Source organism: Hippoglossus stenolepis, chromosome 8 (genome assembly GCF_022539355.2).
Source record: "Hippoglossus stenolepis isolate QCI-W04-F060 chromosome 8, HSTE1.2, whole genome shotgun sequence".
NCBI classification, from domain to species: domain Eukaryota; kingdom Metazoa; phylum Chordata; class Actinopteri; order Pleuronectiformes; family Pleuronectidae; genus Hippoglossus; species Hippoglossus stenolepis.
The window spans coordinates 16,302,162-16,315,164 of record NC_061490.1 but is presented as its reverse complement, the minus strand read 5'-3'; the positions used below and the strand labels follow the sequence as shown (position 1 = coordinate 16,315,164).

The 13,003-nt window shown below is 42.6% G+C and overlaps 1 protein-coding gene across 1 annotated transcript in view; it reads right to left on the bottom strand.

Annotated features, from left to right (window-relative positions):
• Positions 1-1,354: 1,354 nt before the first annotated feature.
• efna3b (ephrin-A3b) overlaps positions 1,355-13,003 on the bottom strand; it is a 60,438-nt gene continuing 48,789 nt past the window's right edge. Inside the window, exons 4-6 of the mRNA XM_035164704.2 lie at positions 11,995-12,060; positions 10,737-10,814; positions 1,355-4,607 (exon numbers count right to left, since the gene is read on the bottom strand). Of these exons, the coding sequence (XP_035020595.1) occupies positions 4,489-4,607; positions 10,737-10,814; positions 11,995-12,060 (263 nt within the window). The 3' untranslated portion in view covers positions 1,355-4,488. The remainder of the gene's footprint in view (positions 4,608-10,736; positions 10,815-11,994; positions 12,061-13,003) is intronic.

Genomic DNA, 13,003 nt, shown 5'->3' with positions numbered 1-13,003 from the left:
TTTTTTCAAATGTTGTTAATGTCTGAATCACTGGCTGGATCCTGAGCTGGTGATGCATTTGTCTCCAAATGGAAATGATGATGCTCATTTTTGTATAAAACTGTAGATCAGCAGGATGAGAAGAACAACTGTTTGTCATTCATCAATTCATGATGTTCATAAAGCAAACAGCTAATACTCCTGTGCCTGATGGAAAGCCAGGGTTTGGACTGGACAAGAAAGATAATCATGTAGATAAACGTATGATATCAAATGTCTGGAAAATATGAAACATTTCATCTTTTCAAATGTCCTAAAGCACTTTGTGACAGTTAAAAAAAAAAGGGCTAAAGCTTATTAATATTAAAGCTCACCTTAACACCTCCACATTACTTATTTTTACTTTAATCAAACAGCTTATTTACAATAACAGGTAAAGGAAACCAAGTAATCCTTTGACCTGATGAATATTAAGTAATTTTTCTTAACACAATATCAAGATAGCTGTTATTAGTTGCTCATCAAACAGATGAAGTGACTAGATGTGGACCAGACCATAATGCAGATGTTCAGTAGAGGAGTCGTTTGTGCAGTAGGAACGGTTTGATACATTTATTATAAACTTGTATGTTGTTTTCACTTTAGGAGTCCAACCTTAGCTTATCTGATGAGCTCCATGAAAAGGTGAAATACAAACCTTTAAAGCCATACAGACGTTAAGTGGTTGACATTAAAATAAATGGATTTTGACTAATACTTAAATATATTATAATACTGCTCGGTGAAATACTTTGCTACCAACACCCAGAAGGTATCTTTCATCAACTATCTTTTTGCATCATCTTCCTTGTCTCAATCTCACGTCTATCTGCTGATCTCTATCTGTCCATCTTGTTCCCCGTGCCGGCCTGTCAGTCAGTGGAGTATTTGTAACTCCAGCTTTATGGCAGACCTGTTGCATAAGATCACAGACAATGAGGCTGGCTTCACTGTGACATCAGCGGTGGCTTTATCCCTCCATCAGCCGGTCCAGGCGTGCAGGTACACACACCGCCGGACTGTCCCATTGTCATTCAAATGTTGGGCTGGTGATTGAAGTGCTTATCTCTCCTAATCGGAGCGTGTAAAGGTATTACTGCTGAGGGAGAGCGCGTCGCCCCAGCAGCTTTGATATGGAAAAATCACATCTGTGAGCTCACAAACAACATTATCTACAGAGAACTGAATACCAGGTAAAACCTTCCCCGCAACCCCTCCATCTGTTGTCGTGGATTAGCTCCATGTTTATTGCCTTTTTTCCCTCAGATGCTCAAAGGCAGACAGAGCAGGGAGGGTGCAGGGCAGATTAGAAATAAAGAGCCAAACACACGTCTTGTTAAAAGTAAGATTTGTAAGCTTATTATTTTTGTTATCATGATCATTGTTATAACCTCTGTTATGGTTTGTTCAGTTTACAGTTTATTTTCAAGTTCATTTAAAGTCATTCCAGTCAAAGGTAAACATGATTGTAAATGGTTGTTTCCAACACTATTAAATGCTTTTGTTGTTTTGCCAGACAACAATCAGTCGCACTCGCTCAAACACGCACACACACACACACACACACACGCACAAATGGAAAGAGCAGGAACAAAGAGACCGTTTCTCACTCGCTCGCTCATTCATTCACGCACATGAACACACACACTGACACCTTATACACACCATGACATACAGCATCTCATGCTAAAGCTCCTGCACACATGACGTTGCCAAATGAACAGAAATTATGTCAGATTCTCCTCCCGGTCAGACGCACACATTCAGATGATGGGCACGCACACGCACACACTTTCTTGCTCTCGTGTCTAAGTTCTTAAGTGCAACTTCTTGAAGAGTGATTTACCCTCACACACTTCATCCCTTCCCTTTCACACCAGAACCCAAACCTTTCTGACCTCACCCTCCCACCAAGAGCCATACCTACACCTGGACTGGTTCCACACGGTGCTTTAGTCCAACGAACGCAATGATTCTCCAGTTCTACAGGATCCTTGTTTGTTTACATAGAAGTAAATTCTTGTTAGGGCAACAACCATTAATACATTCTTATAAATCTAATGGGCTTTTGCTGCTTGGTTGCACTTGTCACACACGTTGTGGTTTAAACTGTGAATAACTGGATCATTTGACCTGTTGGTGTAAAAAGGTTAATGATCACATCCTGGACCAGACCTGTTAACTGGTTCTGATAAAGACGTAGCTTGGTTTTAGATGGTTTTCCTTTGAATATTAGTATTGCAAAAGAAACTGATTGAATAATGATCAAAATTGGTAAAGCAGGCTGAGTAAATACTCCTAAATGTACAAGAAAATTAGCCAAAAAGTTCATGAAACCAAAAAGGCCCTTAGATAAGAGAACCACAGAGTGCAGCCCAGGTTTACGTATGGCTCAACCTACCATTTGTTAAACTCCTCCATCTCCCCCCTTAAGACAACCAATGTTACACCACAACAAACTCAACAGCATAATCATAAAAAAAACATACAAAAAATAATAAAACCACAAAGACAACTGAGCCCACAAAGAAAGCTGAGCTTCAAGTTTGTAAAAATGCTTACATCACATTTCACCTCGGCAGATTTCAAGATATTGGAATTCCATTCTGTGTCCATTGTGACATTTACACGGGTACTTGAACGTCTCACGTGGCGCCGCTGTGGCCTGGTCGGCGAACGGTCGGCTCCCAGTCCATCATCATAATCATCACTCCCATCATTGTTATCAGCTACAATGGTAAGCCATGCCCTACTAGAGTCTATCATTGGCAGGGTAGGGTAACCATGGTGAATAAGGTGCTAGTTGCTATGGAAACGCTATTCTGAAGCAACCGACTGGTAGAGTTGTTTGAAGTTTGAGTTGTCGTACCTTCCCACCAAAGCACTTGGTTTGTATGTATTACTTGTTGCTCTAGTTGTGTTCTGGAATTTTTTTTTTTAGCTTTTTTTTTTTTACTATTTTGCATTTTCATATTTAAACGATGTACAGTATGTTGATGTATTTTCAGGCTGTTAGTACCATTTCAAATATTCTCACTCGCTCTCTGACACTCACACGTGGCACACTCCTACATAGGTTTTCTTTTTTTCTCTCAGGCACAAACAGACTCATTCAGTAACAGAAAAAAACTGTTGACACGTGGCAACTGACAAATGAGAAGAGATGAGATGGGCGGAGCACGCTGCTACACCAACATGGACCAGTAGAGAGCTTCTTAATTGTCCTTTGATGCTCATGTGAGTGACAGTTCTTCCTCCTTCGTCCCTCCTCCCTGCTCTTCTTCTTCTTCTTCTTCTTCTTCTTCTCTGAATGACTCGTGGTCGGTTGAGAGGAGGGGCTGTATTGCTGAGATATCCATGGCTGCTCTGTAGCCATCGTGTGCTTTCGTTGGGTTGAGATGACGGAGGACGAACCGAATAAAGAGGGTAAATAAAAGTAACACGACAACTTATAACATCGATACATCCTTGCAGTGTCAATGGCACATTTAAAGTTCCTCCTCCCCTTCTCCCCCACCCACCCCCAAAAACGACATTTAAGTGAATGATTAATTGTTGAAAATGCTCTGAATTTCCTCCTGAGCCCCGTCCAGTCCTGCTGCCTTCTAGAGACTGATGGTGAACACAGGATGAGACACGGGGGGGGCGAAGATGGCAACTAAAACACTGGTGGTCTGTAGTCTGTGGTGTGTTTGACCTGTCGCCTACTTTGATGCAGGATCAGCGCAGTTTGTCCGCTGGTTCCTTTTTTTATTCCCTCTGTGGACTGGGACAAGTTCCCAGCATCAAGATCAACAACGATAACATCAATGCAAAAAAAGAAAAAGGCAATTTCAGTTCAATTCTACTGAAATCTATTTCATTCAGTTCATATGAGTTCAGTTTTAAGTCTTGCTGCAAGAAACTATGGCAACTAGCCCTAAGGAAGTGTTTTAGCCAATCAGATCCCGGGAAAAATCATCACATGTTGCCTCGACGTACCTTTTTTTTCATTTTTTTTTTCAAATTAGGATTTCAGCCCCGCCCCGCTACAGTTGTATAAATGCTTGTTTGGCGTGCATGATTCAACAAGCTCAGCCTGTGGCCTGTTCTCTCACACACACACACACAGACACACACACAGTCTACCAAACCTGCATCTGTGTGCACAGGCTGACTTCAATGCAACATATAGTTCAGTCTGTGACACAGAGCAACCAAAGGTCTTTCAAGTCCACCAAAACCACAGTCCATCAAACACACAGCTGCACAAACACACACACACACACGTACAAACACGCACGTACAAACACACAATCACACTTCGATGCTTGAAAACTCTTGTTTCAAAGTCTCGCTCCTCTTTGCCTTCTGCTCTATTTGAAGTATCTTAACTCTCCTCTCCTGACCCCCTCCCTCCTCTCCCACCCACTGGTACTGTACAGCCTCCCAAGGCTAGTTGGCATGGTGACGCTGATGGGATGGCCGTTGCTAGGAGATGAAGAGGACGGCCAGGAGGAGCATCGTCACGGTGAGGAGAAGGCGATCCCTGGACGGACTGCTTCCACTGACGCTCTTCTCCAGCTTGGGAACGAAAGGGTTAAATTCATCTGGAAATACAGAGAGAAAGCAATGTCTTAGTTTTCATCTATCTGCACCTGATAATTTCTCTACATGTTGATTATACCATGAAAGGGTTTAAATTCAAAAGAGAAGTTTATCTGAGCCACTGATTGTGCTGTAATCGGGTTGCACATCACGGCCGCTTCTAAAACATGACAGAATCTGGTGGAGTGAAACAGCCTGACGGAACAAAAGGCAGCTATCAGCACAGACAGTCTCACTCCCACTGAAATGTGGTTAGTCTGCTCCAAAGACAAGACAACAGCAGTGCCACAGCAGACTGCAGCTGTTATCAGAGAGCTCGCATTGTTCTAATAAAGTGACACATTCCCCGTCACACACACACACACACACACACTGCTGCACTTTTACATACACTCTGAATATACTGTAACCCCCTCTCCTCCCAATCGAGCTGCATGTGCACCTGGTGGTGTCTTAAAATACTTTGTGGTATCCTGTCACGGGTTACACACACAGAACATTGAAGTCTACTCCAAAACACAACCCGGCAGACAGTTCGCTGCATGCCTGCACTCATGAGACACGCGTGCGGCCAGACGCACCCTCTGTAGTCACCTGAGTAATGAGACTGGAGACTAGACAGAGGGGCAATTTTCTGTCTGTACAGAAGTCAGCTGAAGTTGATTAGGAACTATACTGATGGCATCCAAGGATGTTCTCAGTGTTTCCACTGAGCACCATGTATAGTGCCACAGTATTTCCAGCTGCTCTGTGGGTCAGACAGCAGAGTAATGACTGGCTGACACCTGGTTTTGGAGATGGCCGCCTCTGGTATGCTCCGCAGGCCGATCTAATGAGGTCTACGCAGCGGCGGCGCTCAGGTTAAATGCTTTGACCGCTCTGTAACCGAGCATGCAGCCGAGGGGTCAGGACGCTGTGCAACTCCGGCACTGACAGACTGAGGAATGTGGTGTTGAGGACACAAACAGCCGACAGCGGAGAATCTCACGCAACTGGTTCTGAAGTGTGGCTCTTCTTAATGTGTCATTACAGACGTACACACCGACACAGGCAGCCCCTCTCTCTTACTAAACTGTCACAGATAAACACATAATTATTAGTGTGAACAAGGGGGATATGGCGCACATTGTGATTGTCTGACGCGTGCACGTGTGTGTATGAGTGTGTATATAACACATTTTGGAGCAGGAGCGCAGACTGCATCCACCTGATAATTAGGTTCAGACACTCAAATGAATCTGAATGTCATGTTGATAAAAAAACGATAAAAATAAAAACCTGATTAATGTTCTATTTATGTCTAAGTGCAGTGTACTGTACCTTTGCACTGAACATAAGGGGCAACAGCATTAGCATATATACACACTCTGCTCATGTATGTGGTGGGCATGTAAGATTAGGGCATTTGTGTATTACTGTGTGTGTGTGTGTGTGTGTGTGTGTGTGTGTGTGTGTGTGTGTGTGTGTGTGTGTGTAGGTCAGTAGTCATCAACTTTAGTGGTTTCTGTCTGAGCTCAAATGTAAGAAAAACAATATAATATCTCAAATAGAGAATATAGGTCACTAATATCCAAGATACTATATTTGATGAAAACTGGATCACCTATTAGACACTTAATGAACATAATTATCTTTAATCGTTGTTGACACTCGGTCAGAGAAGTGCTTATTCGACTTTGTGGTAAACCTCCTTAAAGTTATCATTTGTGGTTTTCCCAGATTGGAACGTCCTCATTGAAAGGTCATTGCAGTAAACTAACAGAGACACAGGTTAAAATTAGAAAACTCATATGTGAGCATCTTTCATTAGATGTTTCCTGAGTGATTGATGTCTTTCAGTAACAGGACAGAGCCACAGGGCTGAGTAGTTCTCTTTGTGCCCAGTAAATTGAGTTCAGCATTTAAATCAGTGCAGTGCCTTCGTAAGATAAAGATCAGAGACTGTATATGGAGGCATGACGGCTAATACGTCTCCATCTCCTCCTAGTGGCTGGCTGCAGTACAGGTCATAAACCCCACCTCCTCCATGTTAGTAGATGGGACATGGGCAAAACTAAAAAGTAAAAGTTTTCTTTGTTGGTATATGTCATTTTAGGTAGTTCTTATAACACTGATGTTTGTTCATATTTTCACTTTTTCAATTTTCATTCCAGGATGTTTGGTTTTAATTTGTTACTTGTTACTTGATTGACAGCTGAGACTGACGCGATTGGTCAAACACCTGTTGACAGGACCTCGCGACTGCAGCTCCATCCCTGATGGCTAATGCACAACCTGTGTGCGGTGTTCGCATCCTGGATATTTTGGCTTCATTTCTGAAGTCATAGGGGGTGTAGATGCGTTGTCCATCTTTTTTATACAGTCTATGATAACAAGCAATTGTCTGAACTTGGTTGGACGAGCACTGGTTGCAGCCAAGGACAATTAAATACGAGCTGGTTTTAGATTTCTGACCTGATTTCTAAGATAATCTGCACATTATATCCCCAAAGATCAGCTGAGACAGTGCAGCGTTTGTGTAAGTCATTTTAATTACAGCCTGTGGCAGTAAGCGAATAGATGCAATAGACTGAAGGACATAATTGATAAGATTAAGTTGATTCTGTGATCCATTCTTTTAGCTTCGTAATGAAAATCTGTCACATTTCTCTATTATGATATATGGGGCTTAGAGATCTATTGTGACATCCCTAATAAGCACGAGGAAGACAACTCATTTAAGAGAGATTTATCTATGAGCAATATAGAAATATATAACAAGCAATTAGCACTGTCAGGTATAAATCTTCCTTTAACAGTGATTTAATAGCCTCATTTAGCAGGTGGTATTTAATTAGCACAAGAAAAGTGTGCGTATGTATGATGTGAGGGATCTGTGTTGTCATAACACTGCAGAAAATACACAGTTTAGTAATAATGTTTACATTTAACAGCACAGGCCTTAAGATGGGATATGTTATACTTACTGAATAAAATATATAAATACACATACAACGCAGCTGTTTCTACAGATGTTGAAAAGACAACAGAGTTCTTGTGTGTGTTCTCCGACTGACACCCAACCTGCTGTTTTGCTGGCAAAGTGCACCCAAAACACAAGATCACTTAAAGGACTGGTAATCGCTACAATAAACCCCATTAAAGGAAAAGCTTCTGATTTCGCCGCTAATGGCCAGAGCTGATCGTCAGATGCGGTAACCTGAGCCAACAGGGTTGGTAAATGAGCATCCTCCCACCAAAAAGCCATCAGTAATCACATGGCTGCACGGGGAGCTGCTAGCGCCATTCCATGTTGTAAATGAGATCTAAATGAAATCTAATACTAGAGGCCGTATTCAGGAGGGAACCACTGTTGAGCTGGAGACACTGATTGAAGGGGGCAGCGGCCAGGAAATAAACTGTGAGCAGTGGAAGGGAAAGAGGGAGAGAGGGAGAGAGGGAGAGAGAGGACGTGTAGAATATGACTCTGCAACATTGGGCTTAGTTAAACATTTTCAGACGTGGCAATCAGGCAGATTTGAACAGAGCTGTTTTGAATGCCTGTTGTAACGAACGCGCTGATGTGAATTCTGAATAACAGTAATTAAAACTATGATGTGATGAGTCTAATCGGCGGTCGGGAGGACTGAGAATGAGGGAGGGGAATACCAAACCGTGGCGCTTCTTTGTTTTCACTTCATTTCACAGCTCCCTGCTGATTTCCTCACTTCCTCCCGCACCACTCGGGTTATCCAATTAATTTAATTGGCAACACAGCACTACAGGTGAAAATGACCCACAGGAGCTGCGGTGATTTGTGCTCGGCTATTGTGTCAGACGCTCGCTAAATATTAACAGTATTTGCATGTATTCTGTTCTCCTTATCTGTTCGAGTGCATTAAATACATCTATTCTTCTGTGGAAATGATCTGTGCTTTTCATGTACCTTGTAATTAGGTGTGTTCTACACGTGATTTGGGTTCAAGTGTATCTTTTATGTTACTATAATGAGCATCCTTTGCTTTTTCCAAGTGTTTCCAAGTATTTGCTGTAGAGGAAGGATAGAGTGAGTGATGAGTATACGTGATGAGAATATGCATCGCTCAGTGATATAGTGGCAAACAAAAGTATGGGAAACTACCTATAAATCGGTTATCACATAAAAAAATCCTCATTAATCAACATTCAAACACAATCTAATTTTGAAATTTAATTATTTCTGTTTTTTAAGAATAGTTGTTTATCACTGTGATAGCATTGATGCAAAAATTATAGCACCTGAAAATGTATATTATTTAGAAAAAAAAGAGGTGTTAAAAGTGGCAAAAACTCAATTTCACACATCAAAAGGTGAATAAACTGAGTTTTAGTGGCTTTCCCCTCCACTGCGTTCCTACTTGTGCTCTGGGAGGAAAAATGGAGGATGGGAATTAAAGGGGGGAGGATGAGGAGTGCAAGGAGAAAGGAGATGGAGGGAGAGAGAAACGAGATGAAAGAACGATGGAGGGAAGAAAGAAAAAAAGAGTGAGGGGGAGGTAACTCAACAAACTCATAGGACCTCCAGCCATTCGCTGAAGCCAGTGATGAGTTTCCTTATGACAGTTCTGAGAACAGACTGATTTACTGCACAAGCACATGCACTCAGGTGTGCACATGCACTCAGGTGTGCACATGCACTCAGGTGTGCACGTGCACATGTTTTAACAACAACACTGAGGCAAATTTTTCTGACAGTCTTGGAACAGAGCGTGACACCGTGACAGGATGGTGATTGAGGCCAAGCTAACTGTACATGTTTATTTGTGCTGCTGCACTGCGTTGTCATAACACTGAGAATCAACCACATGATCATCTAAGATCATCCTGTAGTCTGTCACTTATTGATTTACTGTTCAGTTTCTCCCTTAAATCGCTGCCAAATCTCATAAAGATGCAGGCAGAGCAGATTCAGTATGATTATCCTCACGATAGCAGCAGTTGTGTTTTCCGGACGACAGCAACATAAGGACAAACAACAAGCACTTAGCAAGTGATCCCAACAAGGCCCAACAGTCCCCTTCAATTTAATCAAGCTGCACCACATTGCACACACTCGCAAATACCAGTTCCCTGAATGTGCCCGATTTATTTTATCAAGATTTATGATTTTTTTTTCCTGAGAAATCAGCAAAAATGTTGAAAAACAAAAGGTAATGTGAAAGTGAAAAGATCTGGATCCGAACCAGATTTGAACTTGTTTTTTCCCTGACCCATACCACATCCTTCCTGGAAATCCGTTCAGTTGTTGGGGTGAAAACATAACCTCCTTGGTGGAGGAAAACAATTCTGCTGGCCTTGCTCTTGCCTGTCACGCTATGGGCTATCCTGACTACATGATTGGCAATGATGATCGGAGCTGCCTGCAGCCTGAGAGGAGGCTCTGCAGAAACCAGCAGCAAACAAAATCAAATCACAAATCAAAGACAAGGCAGTAAAGGACAGTGATCATGATATAAAGATTTGATGATTGGTTAAAGATGCAAATACATTATTTACCTTTCATGTTGTGTATATTATAGATAATTGTTATTTTCTGTAGAGTTGAATTTTTTCGACAGGGGATCAATTAAGATAATTATTACTTATCATATTTTATCTGGAGCCATTAAATAATTAATGAATGACCAAATTTAATGTTCCATGGGCATTGGGTGATATTCTCCTTTAATACAATGAATATGGGAACAGAGGCTTAAAACCAATGTGGATTAATCCCCAGCTGAAAACATTCCCATAACAAATTAACCGTTAGCTCCTTTTTTTAATGAGTGATTTAGAAAAAGAAACATTAAATCGCAGATTTAAAAGTTTTACTTTTACTTCATCTTTAGAAGAAACTAATGGGCTTTGGGGCTGTGTGACAAAGACAAGGAGGGGCGGTTGGAGAATTCTTCTGTGGGATTTGTGGATAATAAAACAAAAAGAAAAAATGATTTCAATGGGCCAGCTTAAAAATAGTGAATCATTCGATTTCTACGCTTTGAGACGGATGATCTGAACGACAAACACAAGTCTGGCTTTGTTTTTGTGAAATCCAGACGAGCCGGACGGATCCACACTCACTCAAGTTACTCATGTGTGCATAAGTTTAAGTGAGTGTGCGTATGACTCACCAATATCATCAATTTTTAGTCCTGGTCTAAGTGTGTAGTCTGGTTCTGTGGGCTCTGGCTCATCGTCCACGTCAGAGGCTGAAAGAGAGAGAGAGAGAAATAAGTGAGTGAGACAGAAAAGGAGGGCGGGTGAGGGAGCAAGAGGCTAAAACCATTGCTCCAACCTAAAGGATTTTAATTACATCCAACTTGACATCTTGAACGAGAAACGTGTGAAAGAGCGGAGAGGCAAGGGTGTGAGGGTTCAAAAAAGAAAAGAAAAAAATCCCCCAGAGCGGACAGACTGACAGGCCATAACATCACCAGCAGCTCCGAGAGGAAGAGCGACGGAGAATAAACGAGTAAGCAAGTGAGAGAGGGAGGGGGGAGAGGAGCGAGAGGGAAGGTGAGGGGAGGCAGATCAAACTGAACAGAGGCAGTGTGTGAAAAGGGATAGAGAGCAACGGAGATGGAGGGGTGGCGGGTGAAAGAGGGAGGAGAGGTTAACACTACAGGGCTGTGGAAGTTAAAAGGACCGGACAGGCCAGGGATCAAAGCCTGTGTGTGAGAGATAGTGCGTGTGTGTGTGTGTGTGCTGTGTGTGTGTGTGTGTGTGTGTGTGTGTGTGTGTGTGTGTGTGTGTGTGTGTGTGTGTGTGTGTGTGTGTGTGAGTGGAGTGTGAGAGGGCCAAGAGATTGAAGGATGGCAGGAGTGCGAGCGAGAGGTTAACACTACATATACATAGCCACCCACTGACCGCACACAGGAATAAATGGATTCTGACAGGGAGCGAGGGAGAGAGGGAGCAAGGGAGGGAGGAGAGGAGAGGAGAGGAGTGACAAGGGCCTCGGAGCTGGAGCTGCTCCTTTCTGCCGCTCATGGAAGGAGAGAGAGACAGAACGAAGGGGCGAGGAGATTCTGTTGTGTGAGGGAAAATGCTGCAGGGGAATCTCAGCAGGAGTATTAATAGCTCTGCCTCTTTTAGACTGTATTTAGATTGTATATGCATCTGTATGCAGCCGGTGTGTGTAAGTGTGTGTGAGTGGGTTTGTAGGAGCCCCGGTGGTGCCTGACAGATGGGGAGGGCAACGGTTAGAGCGACTGTACCCAGATGGGTGCAAGCGTGGCATTACAGGTCTCACACACACACACACACACACACACACACACACACACACACACACACACACACACACACACACACACACACACACACACACACACACACACACACACACACACACACACACACACACACACACACAAGCGAGAGACGTACCCGTGGAGCAGCAGACGTACACTCGTAGTCTCAGGCAGCTGCGGCCGTGGTGATGAGTGGGCGTGGCTGTGAAGCAAAATGCACAATTGAACATCATCATGCTGTATTCATGTGATTGTTCACAGACAAAAACGTGACACAAAGAGTCACTTTTTCCCTCTGTCCCAGCCGCAACAACACCCGTGACCATGGCGACCAACAGCAGTCACCGCTTTAAGCTCATCAAGTGTTTTAACTGCGATTCCCTTAAATCCTGAGATAGTATTGAACATAGAATACAGGTTGTGAGACTGTGAGAGCGGAGCAAAGGGTTAACTCTGTTCAGATGACACTCGTTTCCCTCTCCCTCGGGGACACTGGACCCTACAACCCAGATGTTGTAGAGTGAACAGTTTGTTCAGTGGTGGGCTTCTCGTGAGCAGCTGTCGAACACGCAGCACAACGCAGACACACACACATTCTCAGATTTCCTGGTGAGTGACAGATTTATTCACATGGTGAATCTGAACGTAGATTATATACCAGGCTGAACATATCATAGCCCGACTGATTCTTGATTTTTGAGATGTTGCTGGTATCGATTTTCTTTCAACATAAAACATAATAGTCTTGAAATGGATCCCTCAGTTTTTTGAGAAAAAAAGAAAAATACTGAGCAGGACATTTTCTTTTTAATGTTATTTGAATGTTCTTCAAATCATTGTTAAAAACTCATCTCTTCCCTTTGGCCTTCTTTTCGAGTGGAGAACCTTTTTATCCAAGCAGATTTTATTTTATTTGTATGAAATATTTTCATCATTAGTATTGTGATATATTACAGATTGCTGTTTTATGTGCTCTATAATATAGAGTTGACATTGGCTTTAACAGCCTGAGAACACAGTATTTAGGCCACTTAAAGGGAAAATAAATGTGGTTTCGAGAATATCATAGGTTAATAGGGGGCATTTTACAGGGGGCATATCAGACGATCAGCCAATAACAAATGATCTAATCTTTAGGCTAATCA